The following is a 19,755-nucleotide window of genomic DNA, read 5'->3' as shown; positions in this document are numbered from 1 at the left end:
AATTTTGCCAGCGCATCCCAGATCGCTTGATAGGTTCCAGTTAGCATTGTACCGAGGCTCAATACATATTCAGTACTCGCGTACGTACGAATCGGTCCATACATTTCGCAAGTATTAATTACGTATAGCGAAATATTTTACTTCCTCGCTTCTTTACTACATATGTACCTAGTACTTACATATGTGTTAATGCACCTCTCTAAGCGTTGGAAGAATCCAGATCCAGGTGACTTGATTTCTTGTCTTGCTATTTCATAATTGATATTCTCACCTTTCTTGACCGACTTTCTTTGAAAGAAGAGGGAGAGAGAAAAAAGAAGAAGAAGTCTTGTCGATTTGGTCCCTGTCAATCATGACAATCACCTCTGCATAATGCGGTCATCAGACCTCATAAGTCTGCACAAGCCAATGCCGTACAACGCTTAGCAGCTCGTCGGTGTATATATGTACCACGACAAGTGCCTGTTACATAGTATTGGCAAGAATCAAGGTTGAAGGACGGCCTCTTTACTTCATGTTTAGGTATAATTATTACTACTCATTGATAGGTATTTTAGAGAAGCAGTTGTTAGTTTGCAAGGACTCTTTCTACTCACCTGGGCAGTTTAGCATAATGTGGCAAGCCACGAGAGGGTACCTACCTGTTATTCAATAAAGCCTTACACTCAACTATTGTTTAAGGCGATGAATAATTACCAGGTACCTACCTAGGTATATCGACTGAATCGTCGCTGTTGATATAGAAGCGAAGATACCTAGGTGAAGCCTTGGCCCCTGAATGTCCTGTCAGCCCAACTTTCTTGATTTGGCATAGGAAAAGCGATGGCTATGTTTCTACCGAAACAGCAGCCACCGACACTGACGACGTCTGAACTCGGTGTAGGGCTGCGAAGTGCCGGATGTAGTAATACGGCACGGGTCTATTGTTACATCGCCACGCGCCACCATTTGCCTTGTTGCCTGGTACCTACCTACTGCTTAGCCTCTTAGGGGATACATCAAAGGCCTAGTTCTAGAAAATTATAGCTCTCGCTATGATTTGAATGACTTTCGTATCCTATAGCGATGCATGATAATACCTACTTAGTACTCAGTTTTGTCTTCCTATTTCGAGACGATTATTAATACCTACTACCTACCTAGGTAGGTAGCTAAGTCACTAAAGGTATACTACCTAGGTCATCAAAGGAATAAATGAATACAGGTACCTAGTTGAGGGGGTAGGATATTAATTTCAATACGCATAGGTAAATGACTATCATATGTAAAACATTACGATGATCAGTTAACAATTCCTATTAGATAAGCAGGTATTTCTTGACGTGTTGGCCAAGATGTCTTTTGCTACCCCTATAATCAGCACCCAGCCTGAAGGGATGAGGTATTCGAATAACTGCGCTTGAAACCCATGTTCGAATTACTACGGTAAACTGGACTACAAGCCGAGTTTGGACTGTTTATGGTATAGGAGTGGTTATTAAAGACTAAAGAAAAGTAAGGAGTGATATTTATAACTAGATACTCATTGAGCGTAGTAAAAGAGTGCCACCCACGCCCAACCCTTTACCAAATCATCCCATTCACAGGAATTGGTATCCGTGAACTTAATTCGTTATCTCGCACTTGGGTAGCTAATCTCTACCCATTACATGACCGAGCAACCTGATCCAGAACCATTACCTGCGTGAAGTCCATTGTCGGTATCGCTGAGGTCGAAAAGGCCTCCCTTCTTAGGAAGAGCAGGCTTCGTCGCACGGGTAGTGGAGGTATTCTTCATGTTAGCCATCATTAATACTAACTTAATATTGAATATGCTTTTTTTTTTGCTTGTTTAAGAGTCTTCGGATTTAGCTATCGTGTAAATTATTGAGGTTGTTGCTTGTTGCTTGATTTTTGTAATTTCTGTTGCCAGATTGATCCCCATACTACCTATTTATACTCGGGGGTTAAAAGGGGGATTGGAAATAACCACTTATTGTCTTCACAATATACGTAGGGCTTTGTTATTGGTACCTGTGCTTGTCTGGTTTTCTTTGCGCCATGTGGTGGTTGAATAGATATGTTAGAGTGACTTTGTTTATACAATAATACTGATAGTACGGGTTCCGTTTGATAGGTAGGGTGCCTAGGTAGGCGTCTTTTAATGCCGTATAATAACTAAGAATAGACTGTCGTCTGCCTTTGTTTATTTATCATGTAGCGAGAACTTCTTTCGTACAATTTAACGACATATGTCTCTGGTAGGTGAACCTAGAAGTTATTGACCTGCTAGCTTGCCTATTACATCATTTAACCAAGAAAGACAACAATGAACAAAGAGTAGGTAAGTGACCATAGCCAGGATATTGTATTGATGGTACCTGTCCTTGAGGTCCACAAAGATATACCTAGAGGAGGCTCTGTGTGTCAGCGGCGATGTCATAGATGCTGAAGTCAGCGTTGATAATACCGGACTCGGCTCTAACCTCATTACCTACCTACATACCTAGGTACCTAATAAGTTGTCGAGACTACTTGGTGATGAGACTTAGCTAGGGGTTGAGTACCTAGGTTAGGTACCTAGTAGGTAGTGAGGAAAATCTCTATATCATAATTTTCATCGTCGATACCTTGGTATGATTAGGAGGTAGGTAGGACCTTAGGTACGTGCCCTCCCCCCCAAAAAAAATAGTATAATCAGATTTGATAACTCCCTAGGTACCTAATACCTAGTACCTAGGCTGCTAGGTTAGATGCCTACCTAATCACAAAACAAGGTATAATTTATCTCTTGCTTAGTAAATAATATTAAGTACTTATTTCAATGCTGATTATGATGTCTACACACAATGATACTATAAACGATACCGAGGAACGTGATCACGCGGTATGTTTCAATTGGACATCACGATATATACCCCTGACATCGACGGGGCTAGACTAGCCCTGCCCCTGGAAGCTGAATCCTCAATCCTAAGACTCTTTGAACATCAGCTTCTTCTCTTCTCATATATATGTAGATTTCTTCTTGCTTCTATCCCGTGTGATTCTATCCATTCCACTCGGGTTTCCTCACTTAACAATGTTTGGCTCTTTCCGCCAGTTAGGTCGCCTTTTGCTCCTGATATTGTCATGTTGGTCTACGGTGCAGGCGGCTATATTCCCGTCAATAGTAGAGGTGCATCTAGTATTTCCACGCAATGATACGTACACACCTTCAGAGCTTACACCTATCGTTTTTGCCATCTATAATTCGGAGCTTGCCGGGCCCCTTGACCTGAACTTCGACTATGACATCTATCAACTCCATAGTGCAAATGGTTCTACCACCAGTGGGCTTATAACTCTGAAAAATGTGAATTTCACTAATACTAGCGACCCTTACTATGCGTTCTCCTTTACAAACGGTACGCTCCAATATTGTCAGCAGGCCCTCTGAACTTTTCAATTTTTAATTTACTTACCTAGCATTCAACGCCACCGAAAGTGAATGGGCAGTTGTTTGGAATCTGAGTTCAGGGAACTGCTCAAACTCTTCGTCTATTGACAAGAGTTCGTCATCTAGCCTTACCTATTATAACCGGATCGGCTTATTAGAATTCACCACCAAGAACGGTGCGCAGCAACTTGACCTCAACATGGCTACTACGGCGGACGCCGACACTTGCGCCAATATCACGGATAAATACTTCACCTTCAACGTGACGAGAACATTGCGCACAAACCCAGACAAACTTGACGGCCGAGAAACGTGTGCCGTCCTTGCACCTCCTTTCCAGACATCTCCTACCACTGTAACCTCCTGTCCACCTACGGTAGCCGCTTCGGCTGTGTCTAGTATATCAGCAGCAATTACCGCCAAGGTGTGCAAAGGCTTGCATCCGGTGGTGAGCTGCCCGCCTGAAAACGCAGCAGCAGGACAATTTCAAATCAAGAAGATGGCCTGGTTCAAAACGGCAGCTATGAGCTGGCTTGTTTATCGTCTTGTGCTGTGACCTTCTCCGGATATATACCTATCTATTACATACATGGGTAAATACCTCGTGGGGGACAGTTCGCATTGGTAGCCTACCTACATAGAGGCGTCGAGCCGAATCTACAACACCATATGGAACACTGACGGGCGCTCAAAGTGTAAACCTGTCTAGGTTGGGCTGCAAGTCTACTGCGGGAACAGATATATAAAGTTTTCTTAATAAAAGTTATTGAGGAATGATAGCCCTATAAGACTACAAATAAGCAGTGTGTTAAGATTAGGTAAATAAGACGAAAAGCTAGGATTGACTAGCTTCAATTTCCGGGGAACAGGTAAGACTGGTAGGGTTAACTCCTAACTAACTCTATCTCTAAATTGCCAACGTATCAAGCCAATACCTATATAGGTGGGTATCTAGGATTTGCTTCTCTGGCAAGATCAATGTTAAGAGGTAAAATGTGGTATGATAGAAGAGTCAAAAGTGAAGGTATTTATCATTCAATGCGGTTTGTCTAATCAGACGGACCTCCCACTAAAATCAGACGGACAACCCACTCTATTATACCTAACTGGGCTAGTCCAGTGGATACATAGGTTAGAGTACAACTCCCATACAAATCTAAGTACCTTCTCGACTAAAGTCTTTCCATCGCGAACCTTGCTATCGCCCTTTTACAACCCTTTTTAATGTTGCCCTTACAAAAGCTCTTCGGGGAAACTATTATGTAGGTAGTTGTAGGTTTCTCACTAGCGTTTATTATAGGCTTTGACTGGCGCTTTTGCTTCTTGAATAGCATCAAATATACTTAGACCAGTATTGTATACGTACTTCGCACATATATTAGTAAATCTTATACGGCTTTATCTAGATCGATTCATATCTTATCCTTTAAGTTTTCAAGTTTCTAAGAACCCTAATAGAAGCATTATTCAGTACCATATCGAGGATATCGAGATCTTGGCTAAATTCGACGTCGTCGTCGATAAAAAGTGGTAGTTCTATATAAGGTACCTAAAGGTGTCAAAAAGGTACTTAGATTTATATGAGGAGCTGTACCCTAAAGTAGGTATTTCAAAGACTAACCTGAGTGGGTGTAGTAAAGTGGGTTGTCCGTCTGATTTTAGTGGGAGGTCCGTCTGATTAGACAAACCGATTCAATGAAGGCCATACTGATCTTTCTCTTTCTTACCTACCTAGGTACATAGGTATCTATAACATTGACTTAATCTGAGAAATAGGTACCTATATTTCATTAAAGAGTATTACTACTTAATAAACAAGCAGGTACCTATTGTATCTCATATCTCATATCTCATAGCTACGAACCTTGGAACCTTTACGCAACCTGACCCTTCTCAAATCAAGACTTGTTAATGAATACTCGCATAGCTTAGTATACCGTTATCGTCTTAGTTGTGCCAGCCATAGAAAAACGTATGGTGAAGAAAATACTCTTGTCTCACTCGACTCTGTGGTCTCCTAGATTAATCGGGAGACAGCAGATATCACAGAGAACCTTGACTTTTTTAATACGGAACGAGCCCGGCTTGCCGCACTTCTCGCAGATAAACGTTGTTAAGAGGTCGTGCAATCCCTGATATGTCTTGATCTTCAAGATGGTGAACCTGATCTGACGGTACGGTGGCTTGGCGCGTCCGACAATGCCTTTTGCAGTTTCTTTTATATATCCGACGCGATCTAGAAGGCCCACAAGCTTCTTAGCAGCCTTATTCACGCGTTCAAGTCGCAGAAGGGAGAGTAGGGTGCAATTGTTGAAGACGATCATGATAACTTCGTTGGGTAGAGTGTCTAGAAGTCCCAGGCCAGCGACAGGTACATCTGAAATGGGCTGAGGGGGCCTTGCGATCCGAAGAGGACGGGCTGCTGCCGCTTGCTGACGGCCGACTTCCGCAGCCCGTACTCGGCGACGGTGCTCCTCAAGATGCCAGCTATGTCGGTACCGGTTCATATTGACTATAAACGCAACTGTAGGTACCGATGAGATGGATATGATAAAGCGGATGGGTTAGGCAGGCGGGTACGTAGTTGAGAAACTGAATCGAGGAGTCAGAAGCAAGAAGTTATAGTATGTTTCTATTGTAGGAAGCCTGCAGATTTTAGATATCTATGATTGGTTGCGTGATGAACTGTGATGCATCAGCACATTGACAAAAGTGACAAGATATAGTTGTGTGATATATTGTACCTGGTATCTAGGTACCTAGGTATCTTGACACTCTGTGAGGGGCCTTGACTTCCTCTTCTAATTTTCAACATTAATACTTGTTATTTGTATTACAGCTTCAAGGCTGGATGCGAGGATACTAGGTACTAGGATATGAATTATGAATGTACTTCTTTAGGTACCTAATAATCATAGGTACCCGTGATCTATATATTAGGATGTAAGTACCGATATGTAGGTAGGTAGGTATTAATAGTAGGTAGTGACCCGGGATGTGTTTGATCAGATAATACTTGTGGCTCATATTTACGTAGTAGAGCTGCCAGCCACACGTGGGTCCCATTTGTCGGGGCGTTTGTTGGAGATCATACACTGCCAGGTCAAAAGTTTGAGTCCGTTTTGTTAAGCCTGAAGTCGCACTAAACGGTGCCAAGCCACTATGCTAGATGAGATAGCTTGGAGCTTTTACCACATAATAGCTCTTTCTTGACTTCATACTCAGATAACTTATCGAATATATTCTTGTTTGGGCTGTAAATAGTATTGATAGGTAGCTATTGATTGCGGTAATAATATAAATCTGGTTGCATCTATTTTGAAGTATTATAGCCTGAGATATAATATGTTGAAAGAAAAGCTGGCCTTTTGTAACACTAATCGAAAAGGGGTTGCAGTAAACCACTAAATTCTTACCCTTTCAAAGACTTTAGAGTGATGCAACCTGGTTTATTAAAAAGTATACAGCGTAAATATATTAATAGACTTTATTTCAAGAGATTAGACCTTATATTCATGAAGTTATTCAAGATAAAAAGGTTCTAAAAGAGATTGACTGGGATCATGGAGCTACTGAGATACTAATTGATATTAGGAATAGTGGCTTGGCGTAACGGATATGTGACTTCAGGCTTAACAAAACGGACTCAAACTTTTGACCTGGCAGTGTACATTTCAGGGTACAGGCTTTAACCTTACAAGTTTGGCATTTATGGATCTCGACTCACTAAAATACCTACTAGGTAGGTACCTAACTTACCTACTAGGTACCTACTAGGTATCTAGGGGTAATAAAGTTAAAAGTCTAGACGTCGCTGCTTGTGGACCATCCATATTAGATCGCGTATAATCCAAAGTTGCATCATTTCATGCCGGACCCTAAAACGAAAAAGTTTCCACCCTTTTTGCTATTATTCTTGCTATACTTCTTGCTATTACCGTTTCCATCATAGCACCTTCAAAGTCTCTGGGGCACCACCCCTCCTCTTCCTCTGACTGCGACTCTGCTCATGCGCATCGAGCTCCCCACCATCCCCGGCAGCGATTAACGGAGATAGAGGATAGAGGAGGGAGTAGTAGTGTTGATAAAAATAATAACAATAACAACATATCAGGGGAGACGTACGAACTCCAAGAATTACAACATCTCAACCAATCCGAACAACTCGAATCCCCGTCTTCGTCAAGTGAGAGACAGTTACAGAGAATAAAAAAGAAACACGACAAGAGAAGGTGGTTAGAAGAACAAGACGAGATGAAGTTCTCTCATAGCATCCAATTCAATGCCGTTCCCGACTGGAGCAGTCATTACATCGCATATAGTAATCTCAAGAAATTGTTAGTCTATTCTCACATCTATTACATCTACTACACCTGTTACTCTATTGCTCCATTACTTCCATTACTTCTGTTACTTCTGTTACTAACTCTTCTCCTGTAGAATTTACGGACTCGAAAAGACTATCCACCAACCTGGCATCTCCGATGTTGAAACACGACCGCTCCTTCGGAATGAGGACCCCGAGGTCGCTTTTGCCCGGGCGTTAGATGTTGAGCTAGAGAAGATATCATCCTTCTACGGCGTCAAGGAAAAGGAGCTCTTCGACGAGGTCGACGATCTTATGCGCGACCTCGGATCACTCGACGCCGATGGCCAAGTTCAAACCGATATACCCCAGAGACCCGCCCTGCATGATATCATTAGTGACCCGGTGAAGCCTACTCGAGGTCCCCGGAGTGCCCAAAGTGCCCGAAGTACTCGTTCGACTGATGATGGCGTCGAGGATAGCGATGAAGACGAGGATGACGTCGACGAACAAGATGAGACGTCGGCCCTCAACAAGAGGAGGCGCCGACGATCAAGCCTTGGAGCACATAGCCGAAGGCGCACTGTTCCGAGCACGATGTTTGCTTCCACCGACTTGACTGTCTCAACCGACCTTACTCGTTCGCGCAGATACAGCCTTGGTTACGATGATTATGCCGAGACGGCCATGCATTCTTCTTCCGGCATCATGCTGAAGAAGCGTATCGTCAGCCTCTACGTGCAGCTCTGCGAACTTAAGTCGTACGTGCAGCTGAACAGAACAGGCTTTAGCAAGGTCCTCAAAAAGTTCGACAAGATCATCGACAAGGAATTTCGACCGAGATATATGAAAGACACCGTTGAGATCACCTATCCTTTCTTACCTGTGACTATCAGACAGGTCGAGGAGAGCATCGCCAAGATGGAGAAGGCATACGCCGACGTGGTTACCCATGGTGACGAGCCTCTCGCTAAGAAGGATCTCCGATCGCATCTGAGAGAGCACGTCGTCTGGGAACGAAACACAGTATGGCGAGAACTCATCGGTCTAGAGCGTCGCGCTGAAGCTGCAAGCCTCGGAAAAGGTCTCCTCGGCGCGCAAAACGATGGGATTAAGGTGAGGCTGCAAGGTGACGACGCCCCTGCTACTCCCATGAGAGAGATCACGACCCCTGTCGGCCGTTTTACCTGCCCAACATGGTTGTTCGGCTCGACTATGTTCACACTTCTTGGAATAATCGCTATATTTCTGGTTCTGCTATCTGTTCCCATCATGGATAGGCCCGAGCAGCAAAATTGCTTAGCTATGTTGGTGTTCGTGAGCCTGTTATGGGCTACCGAGGTAAGTAGTGTTGGTATGCGATGTTATTCGCGTTAACCGCGTAACTAACTTTATCTTAGGCAATACCACTTTTCGTGACTTCTTTGTTGATACCCTTCCTCTGCGTTGTCCTCCAGGTCGTCCGCGAAGACGATGTGCCATATAAGCGACTGGATTCTAAGAACGCCACTCCTTACGTTTTCGCGGCTATGTGGACGCCCGTCATCATGCTTCTGCTGGGAGGGTTCACTGTTGCCGCCGCCTTGTCTAAATGCAAGATTGATAAGCGGATTGCGACCTTCGTTCTTAGTAAGGCCGGGACGCAACCGAGGACGGTGCTCATCGCGACCATGTTTGTGGCGGCTTTTGCCAGCATGCTCGTGAGTAATGTGGCAGCTCCTGTGCTCTGCTTTTCCATCGTCGAGGTAAGTCTACGCTTCCTAACATGCTCTGATGTTTTTCTGACAAGGAACTTGGTAGCCTATGCTACGTAACCTCCCTTCGGGCTCTAGCATGTCTAAGGCGGTGATCATGGGTATCGCGCTCGCCTCTAACATTGGCGGTATGCTTTCACCTATCGCATCGCCACAAAATGTCGTCGCACTGGGCATCATGGAGCCGGCGCCGACATGGGGTGAATGGTTTTTTGTCGTAATTCCGGTAGGAATTATATCTATTCTCCTAATATGGATCCTCCTCCTCATCACCTTCCAACCTGGAAAAGGTACTACTATCGTACCAATTAGACCAGTAAAGGAAGCGTTTACAGGCTTACAATGGTTTGTGTCCTTCATATGTATCGCTACCATCGGGCTTTGGTGTGCGAGTCACCAGCTCGAGTCAACGTTTGGCGATATGGGCGTCATCGCCATTATTCCGATTGTGCTCTTTTTTGGTGTCGGCATACTCACCAAGGAAGATTTCAACAATTTCCCGTGGACTATTATTATCCTCGCGGCGGGTGGTTTGGCTCTTGGCAAGGCCGTCAAGTCGTCAGGACTTCTCCATACCGTGGCTGAGGGCATCTCCCAGGAGGTGGACGGGGTCGACTTGTACGGCATACTAATTATATTTTCGAGCCTGACTTTGGTGATTGCCACGTTTATCAGCCACACTGTCGCCGCGTTGATCATCTTACCTCTCGTGTCGGATATCGGAAAGGGAATGGACGAGCCGCATCCTAACCTACTAGTCATGGCGGCGGCACTCATGTGCAGCGCGGCGATGGCGTTGCCAACCAGCGGATTCCCTAATATGAGTGAGTCCTTTTTTCTTCGCGTGGCGCCTTGGATCTGGAACTGGAGAATGATATCTAACATATCACAGCGGCTATTATGAAGGAGGACCCAACAGGGCAGCGGTACTTGCAGGTGAAGCATTTCATCAGCCGAGGTGTGCCGAGTAGTCTGATAACCCTCGCGGTTGTCGTGACCCTGGGATACGGTGCGATGCGGGTCATTGGCATGTAAAGTGATTAAAGGGGTGAAAAGGGACTATCTAGTCTCCACGTCAGGCCAAATTATGAAGTTGCTCATCTGTGGTTTTACTTTTTGGATAGGTATCTATACGTACTAGGTATTATGTGAAGAGCAAAATGCTTGATAACTTGTATAACTTTACCTAGTCTATCTGATTGCGGTGACGGATGATGACATATCTAGTGCATACTAGTAACTATATACTAATACTAGGTACTGGTTCTATACTACTAGGTAGACATTCACCTGTATCCCCGAAGGGGATACTGCGCAAAATGGACAAGAGTTGCAAGACGATCCGAATATTACCCGATAAGTTAAGTCTTTATTCTTAGTTGCATTATTAAAATAGAACTAGTAATATATGTAAGTATACAGAATACGTCTTTAGAAAAATACATAGGATTTATATGGAAAACTTACAACGTTAGAAGTACCTTAGGCTAAGTTGCAATTCTTGCCAGTCAAAGCACAGTATCCCCTTTGGGGATACGGGTGAATGTCGATGCAACCAGTATCAGTATAATATATGCAACTTCTAAAGTTGCTTAGAAATGTCTCTAGCACCTAGGTGCACTTATACAAACACCTACCTCCAGCGTATCTAGTACCTAGGTAGATACTACGTAGGTATCATATCCACTACCTACATAGGTATATGTATACTAGCGCCTGAGGTTGGGTATAGTACGATGTAGGTACTGTGCACGACTTCTTATTCAATCAGAAGGACGGATGTTGAATAAGTCACAGCCAAATGTGGGTTAGTACACTAACTTATGCGGTCATAGGGTGGGTACAAGGATACAGGGTACCTCGGCCACCTTAGCATCGAACCTTCAAACCCTAGAAGCATCCAACTAAGGTTCAGATGACATACGTATCAAGGTCCTAGGTAATTTCTCTTTTCCTTTATTCTCTACTTTAGGCATATTTTTTTCATTGAACATTTGAATGCCTTCATTTCTCGGAACCCATTAAACTTGGTCGAGTTTGCCTTGTGCCGTCTTCTTTGACTCGAACCTCGTAATCAATGACTATCCGATGATAGCATCAGAGCACCATGCTCTCCGCATTCACAGCTCGACCCATCATCGAACTAAAGCAACGCGATAAATCTAAGATAGAAACGATATTGGCACATGGTGCGTCTTGTCGCCTCTATGTGGCTCGTGTGAATGTTTATGTTCAAGTAACTAATCTTATATTTGACCGTAGGCGATCGCGTTCTTGTCGGTCTGAATACCGGGTCGCTGAGGATATACCGCCTAAACGAACTAACCCAACCATCCGAGCCTCCTGCTTCTAATGGTACCCCCTCCTCTCCTCCAAGTACCGAGACAAATCCGAAATCTAGTTCTCCTCTAAAACCAACCGATCTTCTACGTGAAGTTGAGAAGTTCTCTACACGCGCCGTTGAGCAACTTGCCATCATCAAAGAAGCCAACATTATCGTCTCCCTCTCCAACTATCACGTCTCCCTCCACGATCTCCAGACCTACGAGTTGGTCGAGACAATATCACGTACAAAAAATGCTACCTGCTTTGCTGTCACCAGCAATATAGTTAAGGATGCCGCTACCGGTATTCCAGAGATCATTAGCCGTCTCGCCGTAGCTATAAAACGACGCTTGTTGCTATGGAGCTGGCACGAGAGCGAGTTACGTGACGACGTCACCGAGATTTTGCTGCCTGAGGGTGTGAGGACTTTGACCTGGGCCAACGCGACCAAAGTTGTCTGTGGTATGAACGCGGGATACGTTTTGGTTGACGTGACTACGTCGGAAACGCACGAGATAGTCGGGCTGGGTGCTGCGGCAACAGGAGGGCAGGGGAGCAGGTTCGGTGCCGCGAGTATGGGTTACATGGGACTCGGCGGTTATATGCCGAAGCCCCTAGCTACGAGGTTGGCCGAGGGTCAGATGTTGCTCGCGAAGGACATCAATTCTCTATTCATCGACACGAACGGAAATCCGTTAGACAAACGTCAGGTCCCGTGGCAGAGTGCCCCCGAGAGCATCGGATATAGTTACCCTTACATCTTGATCCTCCAGCCACCGGCTAAAGGTACGTTGGAGGTGCGGAATCCGGAAACGCTCAGCCTTCTACAGATCATTGAACTTCCCGGCGCCGCACAATTACATTTCCCACCACCAACAGTGAGTCTCGCTCATGCGGGTAAAGGCTTTCACATCAGCAGCGACAGAGCCGTATGGAAGATGGAGGCCACGGACTACGACACCCAGGTCCAGGAACTGGTGGACACAGCCAAATACGACGAGGCTATAAGCGTACTCGGCATGCTCGAAGATGCGCTGTTGAAAGATAAGACTGGCACTATGCGGGAGTCTAAGATGCTGAAGGCGGAGGTTCTCTTCAAGAAAAAGAAGTTCTCAGAAAGCTTGGCGCTATTTAACGAAGACGAGGTACACGCACCTCCCCAAAGGGTACTAAGGCTATACCCTAGGACGATTGCCGGCGATCTTTCCGCTGAGTCTACACGAGAGGAGAGCGCGTCGGAGGAGGAAGACCAGGAAGAGGACGAGAAGGTCAACGGTGAAAAAGCGGCGAAACCCGACCCCAATGTCGAGGTTGCGTCCCCATCTAAACCTAGCACCTTTGCAAAGTATTGGATGGGACATCGTAAAGGCGACTCCGATGCGGCATCTATCACCTCGTCCAAGAAAGGCGGCACTGACAGCGAAGATGTGGCGAGCGTCAAAGCTAATACTAAGAAGGATAATGCCGAGGATGATGGACTGCTGGGGGGGAAGGATCTAATCAAGGCCGTTCGTGAGCTTAACAGCTATTTAGCCGGCACAAGGACGCGTCTGCAGCGGTGGATCGACCCAGCAACCGGAAGGTTGAAACCTCGTAAACTAACAACTAGCAAGGACTCTTCGATGAGTTTAGACGAGAATTTAGACGCCTTACTGACTCATCCCCATTCCGACTCTGACGAGCAGCTTGAACATGAGCTGAAGGAGACATTCACTGTGGTCGACACCGCTCTCTTCCGTGGGCTCATGTTCGTTACGCCCACCCTTGCTGGTTCCCTCTTTCGTATCCCGAACTTCTGTGATCCCGCGGTGGTGAACGAGCACCTTCTTAAAAATAGCCGGTACAACGAACTGGTCGACTTCTTCTACGGAAAAAAGCTCCACCGCGACGCGCTCACCCTTCTTCGAAAGTTTGGAGATGTGAACCTGGAAGGGGAATCAGCCAAACTTGAACTTAATGAGCACACGGATTCGGAAGTGGCAATACCCGAGCAGCTACGTGGTCCGCGGAGGACAATCGGCTACCTGCAAAGTCTTCCGCCGGAGATGATCGACATCATTCTCGAGTTCGCAGACTGGGTCCTGCGGCGTGATCCGAACCAGGGGATGGAAGTGTTTTTAGCGGATAGCGAAAATGCGGAGACCTTGCCACGAGAAAGGGTCGTCCGGTATCTCGGCGCTATCGACGTCAATCTAGAGATTCGCTACTTAGAACACATCATCACTGAATTGGAAGACGGCACGCCGGACTTTCATAATCAGCTAGTGGAGCTGTTGGTCCAAGCCCTGAGAGACGACAAGCGCGACGAGGCGTGGAATGAGAAACTGGATAGTCTTGTGGCTTTTTTGAGGGGAAGTCAACAGTACAGTCTTAGTAGAGCACTAAGCATAATTCCCCGCGATGGTAGGTTGTCCGCATCTGTTGAAAATTCGTTGATTCTGGTGGAAGAAGCGGCCATAACTAACCACATCTACAGATCCGGCATTCTACGAGGCTCGCGCTATAGTGTTCAGCAACATGGGTTCCCACAAGCAAGCACTCGAGATCTATGTATTCAGCATGCAAGATTATGCAAAAGCAGAGGAGTAGGTACTAATTCCATTGGCCGCGCGCGTTGCTTACAAGTTGTGTTAGGTATTGTAACCGCATTCACGCGCTACCAAGCTCCCGCAGGGAATCTTTTGCCGCGTTGTTGGCTGACGAAGATGGCCGTGACCCCGACTCGAAGCCTTCAATCTACCACATGCTACTGTCTCTATACCTCACCCCACCACCATCAAATGAACCGAACCTAGAACCGGCCTTGTCTCTCCTCTCGAGGCATGGCTCTCGTTTGCCGGCAGAGTCAACGCTATCTCTCATACCTGATGACCTTCCGGTGACGGAACTGGAGTCATATTTCCGAGGGCGTATCCGCGCAGCCAACAGCGTCATCTCGGAGTCACGTATCATCGAGGGGCTGCGTAAAACGCAGCTTGTGAATACACAAGCACTGCTATTACTTGGGGATGGAATTCCCGGCGGCCAGAGCGGGCGTAGCAGGAAAGTAGTCATCGGCGAGGAGAGGGTATGTGGTGTCTGCCACAAAAGACTAGGTAACAGCGTCGTGGCAGTGCTCCCAGATAATACCGTTGTCCATTATGGATGCCTTGGAAGGCCGGGGCGTAGCATGAGCGGTAGCAGGAGTGAGCGGGTTGCTGGTTCGTGGGGGAGACATAGCTGAAGCATCCGCGCATGAGGCAAGACAATTTATCGACTTCGGCGTCCCTCCTACCCGCGCGAGCGCGGATATTACGGCACGAAAACACCTATTATCATGAGGATATTTATGGTACGAGCATAGACGTGATGAGGGAGAAGTGTTAAGCCGCGTTCGTATATACCCAAGACGGATGGTGTTCTGGGTTTGCTTGGGGTTCTTAGCATGACACAGTAATTTTTATTGCTGCATGCTATCGGAGTAGAGGCGATGAGGCAATACCCGCGTATTTAGATCGTAGTTAAATTGATAACGCTTTTTTCTCTTTGTGCTTTCTTCTTTTCTTCGTAATCATTGGATCCTATAAGAACTGCGTTGGATCGATGATGCTTCTGGCTAGATACGCTTCTGAAGTCTGAACCTGTGTCGGCTCGCTGGTTGTTACTACGATGGGATATATAACCGCAGATCAGAAATCTGCCCATCTATCCTCGATTCAATTTCCGTCTAGTTTATAGGCGGTATAGGCGGTATGAGCAACATTGTAGTCGCAAAAAATGGCTCGATCGATCAATCGGCCCATCATCTCTTACTCTTCATCCTCCACTACCTCCTCACCGTAATTATCTTCCTCAGCAGCTTCATTGATAGTATTGACACTGGCACTCTTAAAGAAAGTGGATGCAGCGGCTATCTCGCGTGCCTCTTCCTCCATGCGCGTCGTTAATTCATTATTCACGCGCTCTTGTAGCGTTGATACGGCCTCGCGTAGTATGTTTAGGTGCGAGGTCTTATGTCCAGAGGAGTCGGAGTCCGGGAGAGTAAATGGTGTTGCGAGTGTGAAGGGTGTGGTAGAAGATAGAGAGCAGGAAGAGTCACTGGCGGAGTTTGTGTTGGTATAGGTTGCTGTTATTTGAGTAGCCATTCTCATCATTGGAGGCACCGGAGAAGAGGAAGAGGAAGAGGAAGAGGACATATCAACGATACTGATTTGAAATGTTTTAATGATGTAGAGCTTTCAAGACAATTTACGATGGTGGGGTGGAAGTAACATTACTAATGAAGGGCGGGGCAGATGTGGCAGTATGGCGTTCTCAGATGTACAGTATGTATGCATGATACGTAGTACATCGATATCAATCTAAGTACCTTACATAATGTATGTATATATACATATATTTTTTCACGTTAAATAATGTAAGCAATTACTAGGTAATAAGGCACGAGATGGTTCCACTCTTTGATCCATGGATATACATACTAATACATGTGTTATCAGGGATCGAAATAACAACATTGAATAATATCTTTCGCACACTGTACGTAGGTATTGTACCAGCCATCTCCTCAACATCATCAACAAGACTGCAAGATCGTTGGTGAAATCTACTAGTCCGATCAAAACGAGACACCATCACTTACGTGCATTACTACCACACCACGATAATACCTAGTACATGAACATGTCCGGCAATTGAATAGCGCAAATTGAGGACTGGGGTTGACGCTGATCCTATTATATCTCGGGATCAAGGCAAGATGTAACAGACCTAGGACCGGGAACTTACCTAGTACCTAGACGTTTCGATCATACAATGCAGCCAGTACGATCCCAGCAAAGAGCCCCCGGGAGCTTCTCTCCCTTGCCCGGGAGTGTTTCTTCGGCCTCAACTGCCGCAGCCGCAGCCGCATCTTCATCTTCCTTATTCTCTTCACCAAACCCTCCGAGGCCTCAAATACGCAGGATAGATACATCTTCGAGCGACGATACCATATCTCTTCCTAAGACGAGAGGCCCTCAGAGCCCCGTCACTACCGTCACCAGCCCTTCTTATGCCAACAGCCCACACAATTTCTCTCGTCCGACTAGACCTAGCATCGAACTTCCTCAACCACGAACCTCTTCACCCTTGACCTTACCTCCTACCCGCGCCAGCCACGTGAGGAAACATTCACAGACTCAAGGTCTATTTGAGCCCACCTTACCATCCACAAGCACGTCCAATCTCTCCCACGTCGCTATGGCCCAAGCCCAAGCCCAAGCTCAAGCGCAGGCCCAGAGCCAATCCGTCGGCGGGCTGTCAGCTAGTCAAATAGCTGCTCAGGCTGCTGTAATGCAGCACCAACAACATAGTCGCCATCGATCGCAAACTGTCCCATTTCCTGGTAGCGACAGCCACGATACCGCAAAGAGGCCCGGACCCAAGCCGGCTACTGGTCATCGCAGCCCACCTATGTTAAGCCTTACCGAGGCGAGTGCTCCGCGGGATAATGGCTTTAGCGCTCAAGGTTATCATAATGGCCTGCTAGGAAGTCATGCTGCTGCCGCTGCCGCTGCGAACGTCGTCTTTCCAAGATCACCTCAATCTTCGCCAGGATTACCACCCCCCGAACAAGCTGCACCAACGCCCCCAGCTATCCCCGAGAAGCCTGTGAAGGCAGAGAAATCTAAAGTCAAGCTATTTTCCCGTCCTAAGAAGATAGATACGAAAGGTGATGCGAAAGAGCGGCCATTGCCGAGTCCTGGAAAGATCGGTTCTGCTCTAGCGTCTTTACAACGTGCCAATTTCAGCACAACTAGTCTGGCAGACTCGTCATCCTTTTATAGCTTGGGAAACTCTTCTGCCGCCACTATTCGCCCAGTCGACCCGTCCATGGATAGGGACAGCAGGGAAAAAGATAAGGAGAAGAAACACCACTTTCTTTCGCGGCAAAAACATAAGCTTAGCAGCAAAGACGATTATCACCTCCCCCTCTCCTCCGCTGCCAGTAATTCGCGACCCGTCGACCCCAATGCGCCGTCGAGCCTATACAATTTTAACATACCACCAAGCCCTGGCCCAAACAACAATATAGGTAAAAGTGTTAGCGGGCTTGATCTCCGACACGGAGGGCGCGCATTACGCGATAAGAGGAAGGACGACAACGAATCTTCCTACGGCACAGGATCTGAATGGCCTGGACCAGCCAGCTTTGGATCAGCGGCAGCTGCTACACATTCTTACCTCTCCGAACCTATCGACTCGGGAAAATACGGGCTTCATAATATGTCTTTGGATGATGCCTGGCCTTATCTAAGAGCTAAGCTACTAGTCATATTCGAAGGTGAAGATTTGCGATCGCCGGTGGAAGACTTCAACCGCGTCGTAAATATGCATATCCAATACTGCATACAGCGTCGCTCGGCTCACATCATTGTTGATGATCTACGAGATCTCCTCTCAACCGGCTTCGCTTCACTCGACCATACATTGCGCAAAACCTCTGAGGATAGGTTGATTCCTTCGTTGGTAGAGCTCTGGATTTTCACGTTCACAAGTATCCTACCCTATATGCAGGCTGTCTTCCTACCGCTAGACTTGGAATTTTCCGGCTGTGGAACTCTCTTGACTCCTGAACAAGCACGGGACTTCTGGGGCGGAGTCATAGCCGACCTGCCAGTGCCAAACACCCATCCTAGCGGACCGAATTTTGAGACCCACCTATCGCCAGCGTCTAGCGTCCTCGATGTACGGCGGCTCGTGCTCATATCTTACCGGGATTCCCTAATCTTGCCTAGGTATGAGAAACTCAAGACGATATTCTCGCGATTATCTCTCGAGCACCTGCCGTCATCCCTCTCCTCCCTCGCGTTAGCGTCGCCGCCACTTTTGAATGACAGTATCGCAACTCTCTCTACATCGCCGAGCGATGGATTCTCAGGTCGTCCCGGGACGGCAATGTCGTTGGACCCGAGCATCGCAAGCTACAATTCGACCTCTACTACGGTCTTTGGCAACGACTCGAACCCGTCGCGAAGTCGGGCCATCAGCAACGTGTCATTCGGCAGCGGCGTGTCGGACCCTGCGTCTACTGGCACCGGAGGTCTACTTAGGCCATTCACGCCGCAGATGAGAGACAACGATCGGGGCGGTAGGGAAATTCTAGGCAGCGTACGGGAACAAAATGTCGAGGATAGCAAGCAGGTTACGGAGATGGTGGGTCGCATGCTTCAGTGCATGAGCGTGCTAGCAAGCGTCGACACAGGCATCAACGTCTCCAGTACCGACGAAGCAAGCAAAATGGTGGCAGAGTTGGGTCGACTGCTAAAGCTGAACTGGTTGGGTAGAGGCCGAACAGGCAGGAACCGGAGGGGTATGGTTGGTGGGAGGGTTAAGAGGCAGGAGAATAACAACTCCATCAACCACGGCATTTTAAGGGAAGGAATACGCGAAGGTGTTGAGGTTGTTTGATTTCACATCACTTTACTAGGCGAGAGGCATGTGCATACATGATAATGATCTATTGGTGGGCTCATGTTAGGTATGTGATCACGCGAGAAGTCTAGGCGATATTCCGGAACTGGTCTTTAAAAAAAAGGCGTCCTAGGGCTGGAGTGATTCAATTATACATATTTCGACGCGGTCTACCTGAGGCTTGGTCGTGGATTGCGTTTTGACACATCAACAGAGCCAACTCTAAGATTTAACTACCATGAGGTATCAATGCAATTGTAGCACCTAAGAAGATCTAGTCAGCCAGAAACCTATGCAAATAATGGCAATAAGAAATACTGCAAGATAGGCGTATATCAGACATCCAAGGAAAGGACATTATACCCTCATCTGCTTCAGAAAAGGCTCTAATCGAAGCTCGAGTGGAAACTGCGAATGTGTATGGAAGTTTCATCATGTGAAACGCCTAAAATGTTGAATGATAAAGAAGAAAAAGACATTCAACTAACCTTGATTGAAGATGCAACATCTATCTTAGC

General features: G+C 46.6%; 5 protein-coding genes across 5 annotated transcripts; 3 read left to right on the top strand and 2 right to left on the bottom strand.

Annotated features, from left to right (window-relative positions):
• Positions 1-3,049: 3,049 nt before the first annotated feature.
• On the top strand, positions 3,050-4,157 carry GGS22DRAFT_175674 (uncharacterized protein). Its single transcript, XM_047963299.1, has 2 exons — positions 3,050-3,386; positions 3,448-4,157. Exons 1-2 carry the CDS (start codon positions 3,062-3,064, stop codon positions 3,972-3,974), a joined length of 852 nt encoding a protein of 283 aa, XP_047813992.1. The 5' UTR covers positions 3,050-3,061; the 3' UTR covers positions 3,975-4,157.
• A 1,025-nt stretch (positions 4,158-5,182) lies between these two features.
• GGS22DRAFT_175672 (uncharacterized protein) lies at positions 5,183-6,025 on the bottom strand. The gene has a single exon (XM_047963298.1). It carries the CDS (start codon positions 5,923-5,925, stop codon positions 5,416-5,418), a length of 510 nt encoding a protein of 169 aa, XP_047813991.1. The 5' UTR covers positions 5,926-6,025; the 3' UTR covers positions 5,183-5,415.
• Positions 6,026-7,672: 1,647 nt separating this feature from the next.
• On the top strand, positions 7,673-15,026 carry GGS22DRAFT_182501 (SPX-domain-containing protein; the record flags this gene model as incomplete). The annotated part of the gene is made up of 8 exons (XM_047963975.1): positions 7,673-7,755; positions 7,859-9,065; positions 9,125-9,469; positions 9,525-10,306; positions 11,582-11,667; positions 11,741-14,206; positions 14,280-14,388; positions 14,438-15,026. The coding sequence occupies 8 exons, from the start codon at positions 7,673-7,675 to the stop codon at positions 15,024-15,026; spliced, it is 5,667 nt and encodes a 1,888-aa protein (XP_047813990.1).
• A 565-nt stretch (positions 15,027-15,591) lies between these two features.
• GGS22DRAFT_193505 (uncharacterized protein) lies at positions 15,592-15,927 on the bottom strand (the record flags this gene model as incomplete). Its single annotated transcript, XM_047965393.1, has 1 exon — positions 15,592-15,927. One exon carries the CDS (start codon positions 15,925-15,927, stop codon positions 15,592-15,594), a length of 336 nt encoding a protein of 111 aa, XP_047813989.1.
• Positions 15,928-16,597: 670 nt separating this feature from the next.
• GGS22DRAFT_193504 (HbrB-like protein) lies at positions 16,598-19,234 on the top strand (the record flags this gene model as incomplete). The annotated part of the gene is made up of 1 exon (XM_047965392.1): positions 16,598-19,234. One exon carries the CDS (start codon positions 16,598-16,600, stop codon positions 19,232-19,234), a length of 2,637 nt encoding a protein of 878 aa, XP_047813988.1.
• Positions 19,235-19,755: the final 521 nt, after the last annotated feature.

The sequence above is a fragment of the Annulohypoxylon maeteangense genome (genome assembly GCF_022496945.1).
Source record: "Annulohypoxylon maeteangense strain CBS 123835 unplaced genomic scaffold GGS22scaffold_30, whole genome shotgun sequence".
NCBI classification, from domain to species: domain Eukaryota; kingdom Fungi; phylum Ascomycota; class Sordariomycetes; order Xylariales; family Hypoxylaceae; genus Annulohypoxylon; species Annulohypoxylon maeteangense.
This window is presented reverse-complemented; position numbering and strand designations above follow the sequence as displayed.

Excerpts from the sequence above, each read along its gene's own strand:
- GGS22DRAFT_175674 (XM_047963299.1), top strand. The coding sequence starts at position 3,062 with ATGTTTGGCTCTTTCCGCCAGTTAGGTCGCCTTTTGCTCCTGATATTG. Across the intron at positions 3,387-3,447 it reads TGCGTTCTCCTTTACAAACG|CATTCAACGCCACCGAAAGT; the intron begins GTACGCTCCAAT and ends TTACTTACCTAG.
- GGS22DRAFT_175672 (XM_047963298.1), bottom strand. The coding sequence starts at position 5,925 with ATGAACCGGTACCGACATAGCTGGCATCTTGAGGAGCACCGTCGCCGA.